This window comes from Glycine soja, chromosome 18, assembly GCF_004193775.1.
Source record: "Glycine soja cultivar W05 chromosome 18, ASM419377v2, whole genome shotgun sequence".
In the NCBI taxonomy this organism is placed as follows: domain Eukaryota; kingdom Viridiplantae; phylum Streptophyta; class Magnoliopsida; order Fabales; family Fabaceae; genus Glycine; species Glycine soja.
In genome coordinates, this window is record NC_041019.1 from 32776315 (window position 1) to 32800374 (window position 24060).

A 24060-nucleotide genomic window follows, 5' to 3' on the forward strand; every position below is an offset into this window, starting at 1 on the left:
GGTGATCGTAATCGATTACTTCATTCTTAAAGGTGTTCCCAAAAGTGATCAAGAACACTTTAATCGATTACATCAAGAATTTAATCGATTACATTGTTCTTAAAAGTTTTTCAGATGTTCGGAAGAATACTTTAATTGATTGAAATGATAATATAATTGACTACTTCTTTGAAATAATCAATTACATTGGATATTTAATTGATTATAGGCGGTTATAACTGTTTTCTCTATAAATAACTACCTTGTGTTCTCACTTTTAAGAAGGAAAAAGAGAGAAGAAAAAAATGCTTAGAATAAGTGTGCGACTCACAACTTCTAGACTTCATTTTTTCTGAAGCTCTCATGGTAAAAAGTGAGTTGTGAATTACTTGTGAGATCAAGAAGAGACTCATTCACTCAAGCAAAGATTCTCATGTGATTGACCAGATTGTGTCTCTCTTTGACTCAAGTTTTTCGTGTGTTTTACATGTTGTTAGCATATGCATGAATTTCTAAAGACATGCTAGAATAGGCTTTTTCTAGTTTGGACTAAGGGTAGATTTCTCTTAGACTCTTATTCACAAAGGATCCTAGGGTTGGGTATCTTAGTCTCTCTTTATGGGGTAGGAACTGAGATAGATTGTGATTGCCAGTAAGAATTCTATATATATATATATATATATATAGTAAAAATCTAATTCGGTTTGGATTAGATGGCCGAAGTAGCTTCTCTAGAGATAGAGAGTGAACGAGTATAAAAATTTGTATACATCTTCTCTTGATCTTATCTTTCTTTCTCATTGTATTTTTGATCAATTTGTTGAAGTTTAAAGAAAATATATTTTTGAATAAAAATTTTAACAAAAATATTTTGTGTTAATAATGATTGATTAAATATTGGTTTTAACAAAAGTTTGTGATACAATCCTTGGAAAAGATAGTTTTTCAAAACTCTATTTTTTTTGTTTGATTTGATTTAGAACCAATGCACTCCTCCATCTCGATTTGTGAGTTTTATAATCTTTTTCTACTTCTGATCTAAATTTAGTTTATTACTGGATTAAAGAGTTGGAGAAGATCTTTTGTGCCAAGACATGCCCTGAAAAATAAAGTTACTTATGCCACATATATGCTAGCCGATAAAGCAGAGTTCTAGTGGCATGAAACTTAACAGATGATGAAAGCCCATGAACAACCCCTCACTTGGTATTATAAAATTAATTATGTTGATATTGTCAAAATTTTAATTTTAGTTTAAAAATATATTATTTAATTGATAAATCAATAAATTATCAATTTAAAAAGTGTTTTTTTTTTTCTATTCAGTGAATATAAAATGATTAAAGTTAATTAAAAAAAAGAGAGTAAGAGTCATACAGGTTTATGATTAAAATAAATTATAATTAATTAAAAGACCATGTTTAAAAAAATGTAAAAGTAAGTGTTTCTACACTTTTAAAACAAGAAAATGGATAAGAAAAACACTTTTTTCTTCTTAAATACATGTATTTTTTTTTTTAATTTTAGTCCCTAAAAGTTTATATTTTTTAGTCATTATAAATTTGTTTTTTTTTTAATTTTGGTTCCTTATAATTTTTATTTGCATTTTCAGTGTTGTAAATTTGCATCTTTCCAATTATAGTTCCTAAAAAATGAATTTATAGGAGCCAAATAAAATATTGTAATCTTATAAAGCATAAAATTGAGAAAACTTAAATTTATAAGGATTAAAAATAAAACAAATTTACAGTACCAAAATTTAAGAAAATGCAAATGTACACGAACTAAAATTCAACATTAAAACTTAAAAGGAGCAAAATTTTAAGAACGTGAACTTAGACCAAATTCATATTTAGTTTTTTTTCTTATAACTTTTGTAAGAAAAAATAAGTGTTTTTTCTTTGTTTTTCTCTTTCTTCAGATTTCTTTTCCAAGTTCAGTTTAGATAGATCTTTTGGACAAGTCCAACTCGTAGTGCGGTTAACGGGGACAACAGAGGCAGAACAAGAGTGTTTCGGAGAAAATGAACACTGTCCTTTCGTTTCTTACGTTGTCCAAAACATCTGTTTCTTTTTGTCCCTTATTTTTCAATTTCGCTGTTCCTTCTTCCAAATCCACTCACATTGAACTTCCCCGCAAAAGGGGTTCTCAAAACACTGGACTTCGCTGCAAATGTAGCATCTGGCCAGGTGGCCCTGGCTCTGGTAAAGTATTGTTTTTCTTCTTTCTCTCTCTCTCTCTCTCTCTATTTTGCTGCTAGTAATGTTGATGATGTGTTCTTCCATGATGTGCCCAGACATCAATTTCTGGGGTTCATGGGTTGCTGTTGTCTGAAAAAATTTCATCCTTACTGCTGTTTCCACTAGCATCTATCGTTACAGTTTTTTTTCTTCCTTTTATTTCACAAATGCTGAAGGTTTTTTAATTGATGATTGGATTCACGGGGAGTAGGAAATTAAATGAATGTTCATTACTTACGTTGTGTTTATTTGTGTTTTTGCTTTCTAACTTTTAAAATCATTTCATGCTACCGTTTTCAAAAACTAATTTTTAGATAGTAGGAGAGGGGGAAGAAAATGAAATGTAAGGATAAACAGGAGTATCAAAAAACTGAAAGTAGAAAACCAATGTTTTGATATTTTTTATTGTAAAAACTGAAAGAAACGTATTACTTTTGAAAACAGCTTTCAAAAACTACTTTTTTATTGAATGGTTTTTTTTGTTTTCTTATTTTTAAAATATAGAACAGAATTTGAAAATCCGGAAACAGACAGAACCTTTCTAACAATCTGTCTAACACACTCTTTCTAACACTCCCTCTGTTATTGATTGAAATTCACTGAAAACTACTAAATTAGGAAAGAATAATTAAATGAGTCGTGAATCCTACCAAAATTTGGGATTTCTAATAAATTTCAGCCAATTGTAGTAGAGAGTGTGGTTAAAATAGTGTGTCAGATGGTGTGTTGCTAGCATTTCTCCTTTTCTAATAGTAATGTTTCACTTAGTAAATTGGGTTAATGATAATCCATTCTTAAGGATTTACTTTTTCAATTTGTAGTTTATGTTATTTACCAGTGAACAAGTAGTTTTCAGGTTATAAATTAGTCCACTTAAAGTTCTCTATTTTAAAGGTGATTTTATTATATTTTCTTTTTCAAGTAAATAAGTAGCTGAATCTTGCAGGTGATAGTGATAGCAGCAACAGAAGTGTCCTGGATGCATTTTTCTTGGGAAAAGCTGTAGCTGAAGCTCTAAATGAGCGCATTGAATCAACAGTTGGTGAGATTTTGAGCACCGTTGGAAGATTGCAAGCTGAACAGCAAAAGCAAGTGCAGGACTTTCAGGTATGGAGCAGTTTAAACTGGCATTATCTTGTGCTAGATAAATAATAGGGTTAATTATGTTTTTAGTCCCTGAACTTTTTCAGGTTTTTACTTTTAGTCCCTGAACAAAATTTTGACCGGTCTTAGTGATGTGAATCTTACGGGGCGGATCGTTTGATACAGGCTACGAAGGTTTGGATGACGCCACTTCCGGTGAAGGAAGATAAGTCTGGGTAGACGCCACTTCCAATGAAGGAAGATAAGTCAGGGTAGACGCCACAAGGATTACCTTGATAAGTCTGATAATTGGTTCAACAAGGAACCCAGAGAGAAACTCTCACCCAATTTTATGAAAATGCCAAAAGTTTTCTTTTATTGAAAACAAAAACAAATACTTATAGTGTATCTAAACAAATAGATAAAAATAGACATGGGCCTTGTAAACAGTTTGGGCCAAAATTACAATAAAAATAAATTATAACTAAAAACTTATTTAACTTGGGCCTTCAAATTAATCTGGGCCTTCAGCAACAATTAATAGTCTTGATAGTGTCTCTGCCTCTGGGCCTTCATCCTTCTCCACTTGGGCATTCATCCTTCTCCACTCGGGGGCTTTATCCTTCTCCACTTGGGCCTTTGCCCTTCTCCACTTGGGCCTTTGTCCTTCTCCACTTGGGCCTTTAGCCTGTATTTGGCCAATTTCAGGATTCTCATCATTCCCTCCTTCTTGGAAAACATTTGTCCTCAAATGTTCAGGATCATCACCGTGTTCAAGTACCACTTCCTTCCTTTTCTTGTGGGCTTGCTTGACATAGCTTTCATTCTTCTTTGCAATTTGCACCTTCACTTGGTCATACAATCTTTTCACATACTCAACTTTGGCATGTGCATCCTTACGTTGAGTCTCTTGGGGATTGCTTTTGTAAGTTGGCCTGTAAGGCAATGAAGCTCCGGGGAGGAGATCAACTTGATGTTTTATTCCTCTTGAAGGTGGTAGTCCATGAGGAATCTCCTTAGGAAAGACATTTTTAAATTCCTACAATAATGGTTGAACACTAGGAGAAATAGAAATAGTAAACTCATTAGAATTATCAGTAGAAATTTTTCTGTCTTTGCAATACTGTAGATTGAGTGGTTCATGAGCAGGTAACACTTTCCTCACTTCACTCGCCTCTGCAAAATAATTAAATTTTCTCTCATGTGTATCACTCTTTTCCTCGGGTGTATCACTCTTCTTTTTCATATTCCTTTGTGGTGCCTCACTATTTTCTTTCTCTTGTTCTCTCTTTTCTCCCATTCTGATTTGGTCATCACACACTTCTCTAGGGGATAGAGGTTTAAGAGTAAATGAGGAAGATTTGGCTATTCATCTGTAGGGCTTTTCTTTGTTACGGTTCAACAAACGTTGCATTTGTGTAGTCCACGCGTCCAGAAATAAGCGTTGAGATTCATCCAGTTGATGATATACACCACCATTGTCACCAGCTCTTGCCATGATTAAGGAACAAAGAATTTTGCAGTAAATTAAAAAAAAATTCAGGACCTCACCACACTCCTACTCAGGTTCACATCATTTGGTATCAAAGCTTCGGCTCTTGATACAGGTCTTAGTTCCTAAACTTGTATTTCGTTAATGTTTTTAGTCCTTGCCGTCAAATAGCATCATTAAATGATGAGATGGCGTTAATGTTATTGTTATTTTATTACATTTAGTGGCCGTTAAAAATCCAGAAATTGCCTTGCTAAGATGTAGTAAACAATTTTTGGCGGCTGAAAACCGCCAGAAATTGCTTTTGCCTTTTTTGATTGGCCCCTTTCCTCCATCCATCAATGCAAGTTCAAATCAATACAACACTCAGATCCAAAATCAAAATCAAAATAAGTAGAGGCACAAACACAAACCCAGCAAAATAAAAAAGTTTTTTTAAAAAATAGATCAGAAACCCACAACAACCCAAACCCATAATCAGTTCTGCTTCCACTTGTTGCTTGAAACACACAACCACCCCAACCCTAAATCCAAACTGAAAACCTGGAGGCAGCGGTGTGTGCCTTTCTTTTTGGTGACCCTGTGCTATGCTACTCACTTCATTTTGGTGACCCTCCGAGATTGGTTCGTTAAGGCGGGGTTGGGGCTTGGTCTATTGGGTGTGTCGCCAGTTTGTGTACATTGTGAGAGTGAGACGTGTAGGCACACCTACGAAAACCCAACGAATCTTCTAGCTTCCAAAACCCAATTCTGAAATTGAGTTTTTCCCAAATCTCTGAGAGCACCCTTGTGTTTGCGAGCGAAATGTGGGTTGATCCCTTACAGTAGCTTGTGTCTGCAACCCTCCAAATTTTTGTCACAATACGAGGAAAAGAGCATTCATCTGCAACCCTCTTAATATTTTAAATGAAGCTTATAATGTTTAAAAAAAGATTGATAAGAATACCAGAATAAGGAAAAGAGCATTGTAATTTTATATAATATGTGATTTTATTTTTTTATTGATGATATTCGTTGGTCAGTGGTTATAAAAGGAGAAAAATAGGAAAAGGCAAAATCAGTTTTTGGCAGCTTTTTAACTGCTAGAAGTTATTTAATACATTTTCAACATTTTAGCAAGGCAATTTTTAGCAGTTTTGAGCCCCCACAAAATTAACTTCCACTAATGCAACTGCACATCATTATTTAACAGTGCTATTTGACGGCAGAGACTAAAAACATTAATGGAATAAAAGTTTAGAGACTAGATCAGTCAAAATTTTGTTGGGACTAAAAGTAAAAACCTGAAAAAGTTCAAGGACTAAAAAATAATTAACCCTAAATATGTTGTCTCGTGTATTACTTCATGACTACATAAACAATAAATTGTTGCCTATTATTTTTCATCTAAGTCTATAAATTGGAAAGTTATAATCTGCTTAAAGATTTTATGTGGTAACATGATCCAGTGTTACATTTTGGATGCTCTGACTATTAATGTTAGATTGTAACTCAACTTGTAGAATATAGTTCATTCCTTTTATTGGACCTTAATTTGGCAGTATAGGCAAATGTTCAATATTGTATTTCTAATTTTAAAATGATATTACTGCTAATGGGGATTGCCAATTGTCCAAATAAAAATATTTCGAATTCCAACTGTGTATATATATATATATATATATATATATATATATATATATATATATTTAATTTAGTCTACAATCAGTTTTGTATTCCAAAGTGTGTTGGACTGTCAAATTTTAATTACTGGGATAATTATATACAGAAGAAAGACAGATTGTTGAGCTATATAGAGTTACGTTGATGACCTAAAAGTTTAATGATACGGTACCTACAAGAGTTGAAAAAATGAGTTGGAAATTGTAAGTGGCAACCAATTGAGATGCTGATAAACATATTGTGATTTAGAATAACTAAAATGTTGCATTCTTTCTATACTAATAGAACGTGCAACAGTGCAACACTGCTATATTCTCTGAAAAATGATACAGAAAGAAAACAGAATAATTCAATAAAATAAGAAAAGAAAGGTTGTCCTCCTGTCTCCAATTGTGAAACAATGTTTAAGATAGTAAACTCCAGTTAAACGGGCCAATCTCTATTAGTTGTAATAATTAGATTGTTAGTTTGACAAGGCATAAATAATTAGAAGGACAAAGAGGAGTCTTTGGTTTTAGAGTGGAAATTAGGAGGGAAAGTCCAAGGGCTTATTTGTTTACTGTTTTCAAAAATAATTTTTGTTTACAAAAATTTGTTTGTCTCCTGAGCACATTTGGAAGTGTTTGTTCCCTAAGACATTTTTGTTTTCTTAAAGTTTGTCTCCTGAGCAGAGAAGTTTAAGGAAAAAAAAGGATGAGAAGCTGAGAAAGCAGCTCCCACTTGTTATGTAAACAATTTTCAAATTTTAATAGATTTTGGATCAGAAATTGATTGTCGAGTATTGTTGAATTGTTTTAGAAAACAGTTTTTAAAACAAAAAAAAAAAGGAAAAAAAATAGATGAGATAGAGAATCAAACAAACCACAAGTCTCTTGAGTACATAAGGAGTAGAGAAGAGATTCATTTATATTGTAAATCTGTGATCTCTTGAGTACATAAGGAGTAGAGTAGAAACAGGTCAGAATGCATTCTTTTTGTAATTAAGATTGGCTGTTTTCCACCATTCTGAATATGTATCTATCAGTATATTTCCATTCTTGTGAAAATTAACAATTGATTACAATGAATTTTTAAAACAATGAAAATGAAGGTTGGAATTATTAAACAGAAATTCTAGAGTTTAGGTGGCTTAATCATATTAGCTAAAAGGAAATTATAGATATGGACTGGTGTTTTCTGGTTCGCAATTTTAGGGGCTTGCGATCTCTGATTTGCGTGTGGCTCTCTGCTCCTCTTTGTTCTTCGCTTGGTGTTTGGCTGTTTTTCTTGTTCACTCATGGCTATGCCTGTTACTAGTGGTGGAGGTGACCCCAATCCACCACATGGTGATGCTGCGCTACCTGTGCATCCTGCTCCGGTGAACACCAATCTGAATCACACTATTACTGAGAAGCTTGATTTAACAAATTATTTGTTTTGGAGGACGCAGGTGAAACCCGTAATTCGTGGTTACAATTTGCTTCATTTTATTCACGAGGTTCTGATTCCGCAGAGGTTTGCCACTGTTGAAGATGCAAATGCTGGCAGAGTAACTGAAACATTCGAACTTTGGGATCAACAGGATCAATTATTGCTTTCCTGGTTGCATTCCACAATTTCAGCACCTATTCTTCAAAAATTCGTCAATTGCAAGACTTCCTGGCATCTGTGGGACAGAATCAATAATCACTTTCACACTCACATGAATGTAAAGTGTAATCACCTCCGTACTCTTCATCAACTTACTCTTGATGGACACACTGTTTCTGAATTTCTATCAGCGATCCAAGATCTAGTGGATTCACTTAATGCTATTGGCGAACCCATTTCAGTGCATGAACACATTGCTGTCATTGTTGAAGGTTTGCCTGAAACCTATGAGTCGTCTATTTCCTTCATTGATAACCATGCTGAACCCCTTACTGTTGATGAAATTGAAACTTTGCTGATTGGTCATTAGGCACGAATTGAAAGGTATCGAAAGAAGGCTGTTGCTTTGGTTAATGTGGCCTTTTCCTGTGTTGTGTCATCCTCTGCACAATCTGATACCAACACTTTTTTCGCATCTGCTACTGCAAACTATGTTCAGCAGAATTCCTACTCTTCACATACTGATTGGAATCAGAATCAGAATGCTGGTCGTGGTGGTTGTATTAATGGCAGATCTGGTGGCAGAGGGGGTCATGGAGGACGTGGCGGTCATAGTTCTCTGCAGTGCTATATTTGTCAGAAGTTTGGACATGTGGCTGCAGATTGTTGGCACAAGCCCTCAACTACTGCCTCTCCTTATTCCATGATGTTTCGTCAGTCCTTTGTTACTTCTGCTTTTGGGACTCAGCTGCAATATCCCGTTGCCAATTTTGTCACTCCGCAGAACCTCAAATGTCTGTTCAACCTCAACAGCTTGTCCAACCCCAAATGGTTCTTATGCAGCCAATGCAACAACCTGTTATGCAACAGGCATTCATGCAGCACCCTCTCATGCAGCAACCTGTTATGCAACAACCAGCCATGCAGCAAGTGGTTCCCACACAGATGGCTATGGTCTCCCCTCACCAAATGACAAGTTACACTCCCAAATAGAATCATGCTCTCAAGCTATGACTATTGGTTCAACTTTTGACCAATCCAACATTTGGTATTCTGACTTATGTGCCTCTCATCATGTCAATGCCAATGTTGAGAACATTAAGCAGTGTTCTTCATTTGAGGGTCTTGATCAAGTGATTGTAGTCAATGGTCAAGGTCTGCTCATCAAATCTATTGGTTCTTCCTCCTTTATTTCTCCTTATAATCATTCTGCTGATCTAGTTCTAAATAGAATATTGCATGTTCCAACCGTTTCTAAAAACCTTTTGAGTGTTACAAAGGATAATTCAATTTACTTTGAATTTCATCCTAATGTGTGCTTTGTTAAATCTCAGGTATCCAATGAGGTTCTTCTCAAAGGACATCTTGGATCCAATGGCTTGTACACATTTCCCAAGCTGTTGTCAAATTCCACTTCTTCAAGCTCAATTGCCAAGTCTACTTCTAAGACTGATTTGTTGCCTTCCATTGTAAAATCCCACTTTCCTGTTAATTCAGCCTCTATAAATACTGTTTGAGCCAACACTTGGCACTCTAGATTGGAGCACCCAAGTGTTGCTACACAAAAACTTGTAATGCGTTTGTGTAATATTCCTTCACCCTTGCAGCAGCTCCGTCAGTTTCTCCCCTTGATCTTTGGCCAATTTCTCCAATGCTTCCACTTAGTTTTCCATCACGAACACAAATCCAACAGGTCAGAACAATTGTTAGAAACCAAAAATTGAAATGAGAAAGAAAAGAAAGGAGTTTATGACTAGTAAGAAAAGAACAGAAAATAGGACAGAAAACTCTCCTCCAAGGGTTTCCCCTTCACAAAAGATTTCTTCTTTCACTAAGAGCTAATGCTCAATCTACAAATGATAAGATCTCTCTCTCTCCTATTCTTTTCCCCCTATTTATATCTAGTAAATCCCTCTATCTAACTAACTAACCCCTTAACTAACTAATCAATATTCTAACTGTAACTTATTAATACTCTAACTATGTTAACGAACTTTCCCTTCTCCTTATATCTTGATAGTAGGGGTAGTAGGCCACAAGAACAAGGATTGAAATGAGAACAGGGAGGGACATGTGCTAGCTGATGATGGAGAGAGAGGAAGGATAGGGAAGAATAACAGAAATGCAGAATGCCACCTGTCTAGAAAGGAGTGGAGCAGGAGGGTGTGTGAATCACGAGGGAATCATGCAAATCGTGCAATAGAGGAGAAAGTGGGAAAATAAATGTCTAGAAAGGAGTGGAGCAGGAGGGTGTGTGAATCATGAGGGAATCATGCAAATCGTGCAATAGAGGAGAAAGTGGGAAAATAAAGGGCTAGAGGGGATTGGAAGAGGTATCAGTTATCATTTCAGGGAATTTTGGGGGTGCTAAGTATAGGAGTTATTCCTATCTCATAAAAAAGGAGTCACTCTTATTTTTTCTTTTTAATTCGATCATCTTGTAAGGAGCTAGTGTCCATCCATTAAATTGTTTTTCTGTTACTTTACTCCATAGGTAATCCTTTTACTGAGGGCACTTCCTGAGGGTTCCAAAACCATTTTGTGGAGAATCAATCAAATATTTTACATTCATTGTATTAATTATAGTTTATAGGCACATGATCTCCATTTAGAGGAAATTGAATATCCTCTTCATTTTTGTGTAATGCAATAAGCCTATATATAATCATTTGTGCCTCTGGTGTATTTCAGACACACGGTTTCAACCTACTATACTATCCTTCTGATTTATGTAATTTAACATGGTATCTAGTGACGTAGCTCCATGTGGAGCTTGTAGGCCTTGAATCTTCTTCATCAATGAAGTCCTTTACTTCTTGAAGATCATGACAACAAAATGGAGAAGGAAGGAAGATGATTAGAGAAGTCACTTCAAGGAGATGAGTAAAAAAAAAACTCACTGTTATAGGAAGCTATGGATAAGAGTTTGAAGGTAGGAAAAGATGAGTGGAGGGAGAGGGAGAGAAGGGACACAAAATTTTGTGTCTCAAATGAGGTCTAAACTTGAAAGTGTAATTCTCAAATGATCAAAGTTTAAAAAATGCACACACATGACCTCTATTTATATCCTAAGTGTCACAAAAAATTGGAGGGAAATTCAAATTTCACTTGAATTTGAAATTGAATTTATGAAGCCAAATTTTGGAGCCAAAATTTCACTAATTATGATTAGTGAATTTTAGTTATGCTTCAACCCAATAATCCAAGATCAAGTCCAAGATTCTTCACTAAGTGTACTTAGGCGTCATGAGACATGTAAAACATGAAGGAGATGCACAAAGTGTGACTATATGATGTGACAATGGGGTTTAGCAAGCAAATACTCACTTCTCCCTATAAAATTTAATTGGATTGAGATTATCTCAATTGAATTAAATTTATTTCCTAATACACAGATCAAATATTCACTTAATGCATGCGAAATTACAAAACTATTCCTAATACAAAAACTAGTCTAGGTGCCCTAAAATACAAGGGCTGAAAAATTTTATATTTCTAGGGTATCCTACCTACATTATAGAGCTCTAAAAATAATGAAATCTTAATCTAATATGTATAAAGATAAATGGGCTCATACTTAGCCCATGAGCCCGAAATATAGTCTAAGGCTCATGAAAATTCTAAGGCTTTCTCTTGCATCTCTGACTTAATCTTCTTGGAGTCTTCTATCCAATGCTCTTGGAGGGTAGGATTGCACCATTTCCCCCCTTTTGAAAAGGTAAATCCTCAAATCCAGAGGTTTCTTAAATTCTGGGTTTCTTTCCTTAACACCTGTAAAAAGAATAAAATATATATGTATTAGTGGTGTTTGGTATGTTGGAGTAAGGTAAGGTTTGAAAACCCATTTCTTGGACATCTTCCCATGAGGAAAAATGGTTCCTCACCAACTCAATGAGTAATGTTACAAGTATAGAAAAATATGGAACAAACATTTTGTAAATATTTTTTAAGTCATGGAAGCCCCAAATTTTACTTATACTTGATAGAGTGATTCACTTAGAAATGACCTTTATTCTCTCAGAGTTCGTGAGAATCCCTTGATTACTATTTAAAAAATTAAAGAAAGTAATGTAATAAAACATATATTTTTTTTTGTATTTTCATGTTGATTATTCTTATCAAAAAGTACAATAAACCTAAGGTGTCCCATATGAGCCCTTAAGTTTGTATTGAAACTAAAAATAAGAACAAACCTACCTAATGAGTTCCTATGTATGCGAATCATGAAGATGTTGGATGCATGAATGATTTTACAAAAGAGGGTTGCACCACTCAAAATATTCATCATATCACCTATCATAGGGATTCGGTGTCTCATAATACCTATTTTGGGCACCAACAAAACATAAGGAGTTAAACTCTTACGAATCAAACCCTTATTGAATAACTCCTTTACTTGAGGAATAACCTCAAGCTCAAGAGGTATGATAGTGCTAAGGAATGTTTCCCTTAATAGGAGAAGGTAGAAAGATTGTTTAAGAATGAGTGTTCTTTTGATATCACCTTTTGTTGTAAAATGATTTTCCCCTTGAAGAAGACTTTCTTTTAAGTTGTTGATTCACTCTTATACAAAGTTGAGCTAGCTCATCTAGGTTCTTATATGGAAGGAGTTCAACATTATTCCTCACTTCCATATTAAGCTCACTAAGGAACCTAGCTATGTTTGTTTTTTTCTCCTCCCCAAGTCCAGCTCTTAAAAGGAGTAATTCCATTTGTCGTCTATATTCTTCAACACTCATATTCTCTTGTCTAAGTTTTTGGAGCTTGTCCATAAGCTCCCTTTCATAGTAGGAGGGAATGTGTCTCTTCCTAAGGGCATTTTTAAGATCATTTCAATACTCTACTGTAGGATCCCCATGAATTCTTCATTCCCTAACAAGAGAAGTCCACCAATAGAGAGCATACCCTTGAAAGCTAAGGGTAACCAATGAAACTTTTTTCTTTTCGCTAATATGATGACAAACAAAGAGTTGTTCAACCTTCATTTCTCAATCTAAATAAGCCTCTACATTGTCCTTCTCATGGAAGTATGATAGGTTAATGTTAGTCTCATGAGATTTTCTTTCCTTTTTTCTCCTATGAGAGTGAGGTCTAGGATGTGACCTATGTCTTCTTCTATAATAGTCACTAAGTTTTTCACTTAGACTCTTGCAAAAGTCATGACTATTATATGAGACATGTTTTTCTTTTTTCATTTCTTTCATTATTTTTCTTCTCTTTCTCTCTTATTTGTTCTCTCTCATCTTGATTTATTTCTGCCATCTCTTTTCCATTTTCTTTTCTTTCTAATTTTTCTTTCCATAACTTGAGGGAACTCAACTCATCTAAGATTCTAGATAGAGGATCTTTATGACTAGTACTCTCACCATTAATACTAGATGAATGATGACTCATGTTGGTTCCTAAGTTGTGCTTCTTTCTTATTGGAGGTTTGTAAAAGGTAAAAGCTAGGGTTCAAAAGAACTTAAGATAAGCCTGATAAGCAAGAAAAAAATATTATGTAATTATAAGATAAACTAGGTGTGACTAGTAAAAAAAATAAGCTATGAAAGTAAGCAAAAAATTAAAGTGTAAGAAATGTAAGCTAGACGGATCCTAGGAGTCTATGAATGATCACATTTAAGGTTCCCAACAAAATACTCACTATCCTAAGGGAAAATTGCCTAAAATTATTATACGCAAATGAAAGTTTGATAACCTATTAGAGACTTCCAACACACTTCCAATGAAAGACCTTTTTGTTACAAAACTTGAAAGCAATGAAGGTTGTTAAACAAGTGGTCTCGGTATCTTAAGAAGAGGGGTTGAATTAAGATAAAAAACTTTCCCGATTAAAATACTAACTCTCTTTTAGATTAACAATTCATCCTTAATATGAATTACCCAAAGAACAAGTCAAAATAAATTTCTTTAAAGCAAAAGATAAACTGCAACAAATAAAAGAAGTTTAAGGGAAGAGAGAATGCAAACTCAGTTTTTATACTGGTTCGGTCATGCCATGTGCCTACGTCTAGTCTCCAAGTAACCCGCTTGAGATTTCCACTATCTTATAAAAATCCTTTTACAAAGTCTGAACTACAGAGGGACACTCTTCCCTTGTGTTCAAAAATCCTTACAACTTAAGAGAATCATAGTCTCTTGAACAATAAATGTTTGTTTTGAGTAAGAAAATATTTTCTCTCTTGAAAATAAGAATATTACAAGATGAAAAACACACAACAATCCTTATAGATTTTGCAAGTGTTTGGCCAAGACTTTCTTTTGAGAGGATAAGACAATTTTTGGTTATGAAAAACTCTATTGAATTTCGAACCCCAAGTTACCTATTTATAGGCCTTTAGTGGTCATTCAAAAATCTTTTGAACAGTTGTGATTTTTGGGAGTTATATTTTAAAATTTCCTTACTGGTAATCAATTACATTAATATGGTAATTGATTATACGGTTAGTTTTTGAAGAGTTATGACTCTTCAGACTTGAAATTAGAAATTTTCGTGTCTCTGGTAATTGATTACACAAGTGTTGTAATCAATTACAGACTTTTAAAATTTAAATTTCTAAAAGTTGTTAAAAATAGTTTTAACTTCTGGTAATCGATTACATCTATTGTGTCATCGATTACTCAGTTTAATATTCAAATTCAAAATTTGTAAACTGTTTTTTTTAAAGACATTTAGCTACTGATAATCGATTACATCCTATGGTGATCGATTACCAGAGAGAAAAAAACACCTTATTTTGAAAATAGTTTTTCTAAAAAACCTTGTAAAATATTTTCCTCACCTAAACCTAGGCAACATCATCTAAGAAATTCTTTTAACATCCTATGGATTAAGTTCATTGTTCTTCTTGAATTTCTTGATTCTTATGTAACGACCTGTCTCATTGCTAGGATATCATCACTTTAAACCGCGAAAAATTTCAAATTTTAAATGAAAACTCCGTTAATTTGCTTATGAAAAATGAAAGTAATTTTTTTCTTGATATACATTCATCAAATAACGCACCATTACTTAAGTGAATATATATATATATATATATATATATATATATATATATATATATATATATATATATATATATAGTAACTCAGTACACATCATTAACATAATGGAAAATAAATTTGTTCATACATATAATTAAATTTGTGATTTACATCCTCAATTCAAAAAAAAATTATGTAACCAACTATGGAGTAGTTGATTAACAAAACTCAACTCTCTCCCAAAATAATCCCAATGTCATCACGTTGGCTTGACGACTCCACAGAAGAATCTCACTTCTCATACTCTACTGTTGTCATTCTGCTCCCACAAACAAAGGTTCACGATCATCATAGGTACTAATCACACGGTACAAAAATTGCGAGGGGTGAGTTTATTATAAAAGAAATTAATACAAAGATCAAATAACCATAATTATTAAGAAAACATTAACAAATATCATAAGTTTACACAAACATTCACTAGTCCAACACACACTCAACAAATAGTCATCATCAGTCCATAGTTCCAAGCAACCATGCTCAGTATGATGCATGCACCTGACCTTAACTCTCAAATGCAACGTGGTACCATCCTCAAGGAAATAGCTTAAGCGTGTCCACACGACACTCTTACTTAGGAAAATTAGGCAGTAAGTGTGAAGGTCACCCTGTCGTGCACAGACAACTCCCCCCCCCCCCCCCATGGTACAAGTATTCCTCCTCATGATAAACTACAAGTACTTACTGACAAAGTTTATACTATTTTCATGTCATATGAAGTGTGAAACATGGGCACCATTAAATGCACTGACCTTCGATAATTAAAGCTTCTAAGTCATCGCCCTTCGGAGATGCTTAAAACTCTTTAACTACTTTTTTTCTCCCACCAGAGATATCTAACACACAAGAGACACTAAGAGGAACTCAAACTAACTAGGATAAGGGCTTAGAAATCAAGATTACCTCAGAGAAGCTTTGAAATGAAGGATTGGAGGAATTTTCTCCATCGAATCCTTGAGGAGAATTCTGAGGATTCTGCTCCGATTAAGATGTTCCTCTTGGTGTGGGGGTTCGACGACAAGCAACGGCGGCTCGTGGCGGCCATCGGTGGTTGTGGGTGGTGGAGAAGGAGGTGTTAGGTTTTGGGTGGCATTTTGGAGAAGAGGAGAGTGAAAACTTGTATTTTTCATGCTGAGGAACGTATTTATAATCTGCATATCTCGCTTAGCGAGTTCGTCTCGCTAAGTGGGAGTCCACTTTTCTCGCTCAACGTGCAAATTCTTGCTCAGCACAACTTCCTCTGCACTATGGCTTGCTCAGCGGGCCAATTCTCGCTCAGTGCAATTTCCTTGGGTTAGAATTGCGCTTAGCGTGCCCTTCACGCTTAGTGAGACATCAAAAGTTGTTATTTTCAAAATCCCAACGGTCAGACTGTGGAAAAGTGTCTTAGGAAGCCCCAAACAAAATTTGAAGATGATCCAACGGTTAACATATTCGGAATCGCGATTTTATTGAAATAGGTTTGGGAAAAATCTGAAATAAAATAATTTCAACTTAGTTCAACAAAATTCTACATAACTCAGCATTCACATCAAGAAATTCACACATGACTAATTTAAGCCAAACCTCAACTCATTCAAGTCAACCATATAGTCAAATAACACAATAAATACAATTAAACATCGATTTATAACTAGTAATATTTCAGGGTGTTACACTTGACTAGGATCAAACTTGAATTGCGTTCATCTTTGGCATCATCAAAACTTCAAGAAGAAAATATTATGTAATTACAAGATAAACTATGTTTGATTAGTAAAGAAAATAAACTATGATAGTAAGCAAGAAATTAAAGTGCAAGAAATATAAACTAGGCGGATCCTAGGAGTGTATGGATGATCACATTTAAGGTTCCCAACAAAACACTCACTATCCTAAGGGAAAATTGCCTAAAATTATTACACACAAATGAAAATTTGATAACCTATTGGAGGCTCCCAACACATTTCCAATGAAATGTCTTGTTGTTACAAAACTTGAAAGCAATGAAGGTAAGTAAATTGCAGTTTACAAAATTACAAAACGGTCCTCAATTTTGGTGGTTGTTCTCTCTTTGGTGATTCACTCAATTTGAAGTGTTTCTTAGTCCAATAGCTCTTAAGGTGGTTGACCCTTTGCTTCTTGGTTCAAATTCTTCAAGGGATGACACATTTCCAATTCCTTATATGGTAACCCACAAATAAGGAAACAAAGAGACAAGCAATAACCAAAGACAAAAAAAAAATGAAATGAAAGCTAAACCAATAGAGTTTTAGCAAGACAAATTTTCAAGAATTATTCAATAATTAAAGTAATGAAAAACACCTAAAAACAAGCTACGACTCAAAGAGAAACCTAGAATGACTCTGTAGTAGAGTTACAAAAACAAAAAAAATAAGACTCAAGAAATCTTTAGTTTTGACACTTGTTTTCACACTAATTTTCAATTGAAATTTCAAAACTAAGATTTATATAAAATAGATACTAATTATAGAACAAATTTCGAGCTAAAACAACAAGCACAATTCCCTTTCACTTTATTTTTCCTAGAAATTGATTTTCCTGCCCACTTGTGTGATTTTTAGTATTTTTTCCTTTTATCCAAATCACTTGGTTCTTTTTTTTTTTTTTTTCTATTTTTGGTCCAGATGTCTAGAAAATTCAGTAAAAATTTTAGCTCAAAATTTGACGTGACCAATTCAAAGTAATATTTACAAGTTCGTATGTTCAAGCTGTCAGCACCAGCGATTTCAACCTAGAAATTAAGAGTAGTGTTTATGTTGTTTATGCTCAAATGTCTTGAATAACACAATTCAAGAGAGTTTAAGACTTATTTTGATTCACAAATCCAACCACAACTTAGCACTACAACTCAATTTCGTCATAGACTACTTCTAAGAATTGATTTAGAACATGTTATAAACTAAATAACATGCATGAATTAGACTCAAAATTCAAAAGATAGACTAAGAATGACAAGAATACGTGAACGAATGTATCTAGAATTCAATTAACAAAATCAAAATTTAACACAAACTTAGAACATAATGTGACAAATATTATGACTAAACATGACTCTAAGACAACATGGATTAAGTGGTTTACACTTAGATTTTTTTGGTTTTTTTGTCAAATCAATATTTTGGAAGAAAATTTAGATCTAAAGGTTCAACACAAGAAGATTATGACTGAAAAATGATAGAATCTAAAATCAACACAAAAACATGATTCAAGAGTAGATCTATAAAATTTGAACCATAGAAATGCAAGAACAAGTGTAGATCTAAGATTTAATCGGTTTATTTTTTTGAATCTACTTTAAACAACACCAAACCACAAGACAATGGGGGATATACATGGAGAATAAGATAAAGAACAAGTAATTAAAGTGAATTGACCGAACAAAAAGATAGAGGAAGCAAAAGAATATCACCTAGACGAAGATGCTCTTGATACCACATGGTGTAGCTCCATGTGGAGCTTGTAGGCCTTGAATCTTCTTCATCAATGGAGTCTTTTGCTTCTTGAAGATCATGGCTGCGGAATGGAGAAGGAAGAAAGATGATTGAAGACGTCACTTCAAGGAGAAGATGAGTTAAGAAGAAGCTCACCACCATAGGGAGCCATGGATAAGAGCTTGAAGGTTGGAGATGATGAGTGGAGGAAGAGAAGGGGCACGAAATTTTGTGCCTCAAATGAGGTCTGAACTTTGAAGTGTAATTCTCAAATGATTAAAGTTTAAAAAATACACACACATGACTTCTATTTATAGTTTAAGTGTCACACAAAATTGGAGGGAAATTCAAATTTCACTTGAATTTGAAATTGAATTTATGGACTCAATTTTGGAGTCAAAATTTCACTAATTATGATTAGTGAATTTTAGCTATGCTATAGTCCACTAATCCAAGATCAAGTCTAAGATTCTCCACTAAGTGTGCTTAGGTGTCATGAGGCATGTAAAACATGAAGGACATGCACAAAATGTGACTATATGATGTGACAATGGGGTGTAGCAAGCAAATGCTCATGCCCCCTCTAAAATTTAATTGGATTGGGCTTATCCCAATTCAATTAAATTTATTTCCCAACACACATCAAATATTCACTTAATGCATGTGAAATTATAAAACTACCCCTAGTACAAAAACTAGTCTAGGTGCCCTAAAATACAAGGGTTGAAAAATCCTACATTTCTAGGGTTTAACACCACCTTTAGCTTGTTGTTCATTTTCCAACAAGGAATTTTGATCGCCTATCATATTGTTGTCTTTTCAGCATGTTTTTTGGCCACCGCCTTCAGGTCATTGCTCATTTTTTGGTAAAGAACCTTTTGGTTGCCTATTTTGTTACTAGCCTTTCCAGTGTGTTTCTCAGTGACTTTTTTTGGGCTTTGCTGACTATCTATGACAATTTCCTCTCTTCACTTTGTGTCTTCACTAATATTGGCTTGAAGCTTTCAAATGTCGGTTTTAAGAAAGTCAAAACTTCCTTAGAATTTTCTTAGGCTGATGGGTATTTCAACTCTTTCTTTCTAGCAATATTCCCTTACTTCACCAAAGATTCCTGAGTTGTCTTCATAATGTTTTTTACTATAACTCAATTTTTTATCCTTTTGTTGGAAATCAATTTTCTTGTAACAAGCTAAAGCTAGCTTGAGGGGGAGTGTTGAGAATTAATCAAATATTTTACATTCATTGTATTAAGTATAGTTTATAGTGATATGATCTCCATTTAGAAGCAACTGAATATCCTCTTCATTTATGTGTGTATTTAATGCAATAAGCCTATATATAAAGTGATGCATTTCAGACACGGTTTAAGCATACTATCCCTCTTATTTATGTAATTTAACACATTTGAATACCATTTCAGTTTTAGTGTTTTAATTCCGCTTCTGGTACCTTTCTTTTACATGTTAGAAAATATAATGCTAATGCAGGAAGAAGTGTTGGAAAGAGCCAAAAAATCAAAGGAAAAATCAGCACGTCAAGCTATGGAGGCACAAGGACTAATTTCAAAGTCTGGAGTTGAGACAAAAGTCCTGTATTCAACTACTTCTGACACTTTAAATTCTTCAACAAATCCAGTCACTTCTGTTCAGTCTACTGTTGCATCTGAAACAATTTCCGAACTTGCCAAAGGGGAGGAACCTACCACTAGTTCAACTAGTGATGAATGATCCATCCTTTTGTATTGGGCTTCAACTTTTGACTGATTTATACTGAATTTGCTTAACGCCTTATGTTCTCCAATATATATATATATATATATATATATATATATATATATATATATTCAAGAGAGATTAATAAATTCTAATTCTCATTTGGAGTGTCCCTGTTTCTTCCATTATGCAACAAAATTTGATTTGACTTTGTTTTTTGAGGTATCATTAACACTTACCATGACTATTTATACAGCGACAACTTTGTGAAATTTGAATATGATCATGTCTTAATGAAATAGTCTTCTAGCTAATATTTTATCCAAAGGAGTTGTGATAAACATCTTGTGGACGTGTACCTGGCCCTTAACTTTTGATAGAGCAATATAGCTCTTTGTTTATCTGATACCAAGGTATTTTCATCATTTATTATTATTTTTTTGACACCATATGATATGAATTTACTTACGGATCGTCTTGGAAACAAGTGAACAAAGAGAAATTCGACTCCAATCGTGATTTGTCGGTAGAACCAACACTATAAAGTTCTTAAACTTAAGAACAAAAGAGAAGCTCTTAATAGAAAAACAATAAATTTAATTGATCTAAGAATTTTGTCTTTGAAGCTTACAAGAGGCTTCTATTTATAGGTTATGCTAGGCAACCTTTAAAACAAAAGAAGTAAGTTCCACAAACAATCATACTAGGCATTAATTGTACACCATCATTTACTTCCCATGGGGCTTCCCACTAAGTATGTATTTCTATTTAAGCATTTTACTTACCATTTAGCATCACAATAACGTATTAAGTTTAACTAACCATCATAATGGTTTAGGAAGCTCAAAAACACTAAAACCTGACCTAGGGAAGATGAAAAGACATGAACTTATACCTAAAAAATAAGAACACAAATTACATTAAAAATGGAAAAATGAGATTAAGGATTGAGTGTTGGACTAGATATGCATCTTAAGTATTAAGTGTTGGACTAAATTTGCTTTCCAAATTAGGCTCTTGCTATTTACACCCCTGTCCCATTTTTCTAAGTACACCCCATACCCCTTTCTACCTCCCAATTACCCATTATATCCTTTTTTATAAAGAAGTATACCCCTTTTGTTTTCTAGAAATGTCTTTCCCTAATTACATATACCTATTTTTAAAATGTATCTCTAGAACTATAAGTCATAGTTCCAGAGATATCCTTCCAAAATAGATACATATTTTTTAATAAAATATCACTTAAGAATTAAGATGGTTGACAAGAAATTAAAAAAAATGATAAACACTTATATCCATATTTGTTAGTCTTATTTTTATCCTATCGTTAGTGTTATTTAAATTCTATCTAAAATTGTGTTTTAAGGTATGTTCATCACTAACTTCATATATTATACATCTTAATTGCAAAACAAAGCTTTTAACGATGGTTTCTTTTCTTTATGTGTTAGGTCTCGACCACCACCTTTTACGTCTACCTTGGATTTTGATGATTAACAGTAAGTATAAATTATTGATATTTTAATGAGTTTATGATGAGTGGATATAATCAATTTTATTAAAGGACTTATATTATCTGCATCGCCCACACTCAAAGAGGGAAAAACTCTATTAATTATTAACTAGCATCCAATGCACTAAAACCAAAAGCGTCTATATGATATATCAATCAGTGTTATATGCCAAGTATAATTAACACTTGTTTCCAGTTGATATGAGTTTTGATATACTCTCAAAAGTGATCAACATAGTTTGAAAAGGCTATGATAATTGAAAAAGGAAGTACACATTCTCTTTTATAAATTTTCATTTTGCCTCTCTTTATTTGAATTGTCAACACTTAAATTTAAGAAAATGACAAAATGGAAGAGAATAAAAGGTCTGCACAGAATATTTCTCATGGGCCGCTTTCATCGAGTACAAGGGGCACATGCAACTATATGTACTTCTGCGCTTGTCCTCACGAACCAGAGAATGCCACATAGCCTCATCTCCCATTGTGAGACAACGGTTATTTCAAGGAATCAACACTAATCCTGTAATGGATCTTTCACTAAAGTCTATAAACGGTAGACTATACCAAAAAAGAAAGACGATGAAATTACTCTGAAGTAAAACTTTGCAAAAATCACTGGATGACTCATTTAAGTGTTTATTGTTTATCCTTTGCTAAGCAAAGTTATCTTGTATTTGAATTTTATTGTTTATCCACTCATTGAGTGTTGTTGAATACATGTATTCATTCAAACAAATGTTTGTGAAAGTCAGGAGTGACTTAGTGTTAAACAATACTTGAGTTTTCTTAGATTCAAGGATAGTCTAAGATAGTGTCAGAAGTGGTATTAAGAATACTTGTATAGCCAGGAGTGGTAGGACATAAAGTTTGCTTTGTAATCAAGTTTTAATTAGTATAAACCTTTACTGTTGTGTAAAGGGGAACTAGACATAGCTCACTTTGAGCAAACCAATATAAACCTAGTGAACTTCAAAAGGATATGAAGGAGCTTAATGAACTTCATGATTATCATATGAAGAAAGATATGATCTATGGAGATAATGTGCATAAACACATAGGGATTATGAAGACCTCAAAATGAGTAAACATAATCTTTGGGTGGAATGTGAAGAATGTTAGTCGTCTTATACGACTAACTTTTGTATAGAAAACTTTTACAAAATGTATATATTTTCCCCAATTTATGGTTCTTTTTGTAGGATTGTAAATAAATTTTGCTTTGTTTTTATCTGTGCTCAGTAGAAGCCTTGTGTATGGAATTAATGTCAATTTCTCTTCAATTTCAGGCAAAAAGGAGTTATTTTGAAGAAGTGCTAAAGTTGATGTCTCGCTAAGCGAGCTCAATGCGTTTAGCGAATGTCATCCGCTAAGCGAGGCATCAACGCGCTTAGCGGATAGGAGGAATCTGGAAGGGAATCTGTCACGCAGGCACGCGCCCAACATATGATCAGCTCGCTCAGCGAGTTGTTTGTCACCTTCCAGGCTTAGCGCGAGTTTGGCACTGAGCGAAAGTTCACTTACTTGCGCTAAGCGCGAGAATGGCGCTAAGCATGACGTCGAGGTCAATGAGCTCTTTTTTAAGCCTGACTTGCGGAGAATGAAGGGGGCTGGAAGAGAGAGCGCTGAATAGCCGTCAGAGCTTGAAGAGTGAAATACAAAAAGGCAAAGAAGAGAGCAAAGAAGCCAAGTTTTGATCTTTTAGGAATATTTGTGAGTTTTTGAGTGATTGTGAGGTTCCTAGAGATGGAGGAGACATCCCCACTCCTTTGTAAGCAAGCAATTTCTCTTAATTCCTCTTCTTCATTGTAAAAGGAGCTTCCTTGCTCTAGAAGGCTAAATCCTCAGTTGGGGATTCTTGTTGAGTAATTGATGCAAACTCTTTCCCTATCTAATTAAGGTTGTTTTATGTGTTCATTGTTTCTATGAGTACTTTATTATTGCATGCTTGTGGCTTGATCATCCATATGTGTGTACTGTTAGGGGCTTTAGCATTGAAAGATGTATTGTCTCCTTAGAACTTGATAGAGCAAGATTAGGTTACATGTCTGGACACGGAGTGCGATAATTTAGTTTTTATTATGTTGTGATCATAAAGCTGTTCAATTAAGCTAAGTTCAACAAGAGACATCTACGAACAAAGTTTAATTAGAATTAGGCTAAACTCACGAGACATCGGTGTTTATTACTTAAGCCTTCAACATAGAACACAGAAACATCTTTAATTAGAGAAACATCCTTAATTGCATCAATTTGCTCAATAAGAGGACCCAACGCCTTTAGATATCGGTTTTCACACTTACTTGCTCAGGTTTATTGCTTTGTAATT

At 34.0% G+C, this 24060-nt stretch overlaps 2 protein-coding genes and 1 long non-coding RNA gene across 4 annotated transcripts; all 3 read left to right on the forward strand.

Moving 5' to 3' along the window:
- The first annotated feature begins 1900 nt into the window (after positions 1–1900).
- On the forward strand, positions 1901–24027 carry LOC114397714 (uncharacterized protein At4g13200, chloroplastic-like). 2 transcript variants are annotated; one of them, XM_028359893.1, is made up of 4 exons: positions 1901–2183; positions 3166–3326; positions 19991–20177; positions 23879–24027. In XM_028359893.1, the coding sequence occupies exons 1-4, from the start codon at positions 2003–2005 to the stop codon at positions 23881–23883; spliced, it is 534 nt and encodes a 177-aa protein (XP_028215694.1). In that variant the 5' UTR covers positions 1901–2002; the 3' UTR covers positions 23884–24027. The 2 variants fall into 2 exon arrangements, with proteins under 2 accessions (XP_028215694.1, XP_028215693.1); XM_028359892.1 differs by lacking the exon at positions 23879–24027 and having other exon boundaries at positions 1902–2183; positions 19991–20430.
- Positions 3335–5516, forward strand: LOC114397716. The gene is made up of 2 exons (XR_003663384.1): positions 3335–3445; positions 4910–5516. It is a non-coding gene; the product is annotated as an uncharacterized LOC114397716 (long non-coding RNA).
- On the forward strand, positions 6471–11060 carry LOC114397715. Its single transcript, XM_028359894.1, has 2 exons — positions 6471–8297; positions 8396–11060. The coding sequence occupies exons 1-2, from the start codon at positions 7733–7735 to the stop codon at positions 8404–8406; spliced, it is 576 nt and encodes a 191-aa protein (XP_028215695.1). The 5' UTR covers positions 6471–7732; the 3' UTR covers positions 8407–11060.
- Positions 24028–24060: the final 33 nt, after the last annotated feature.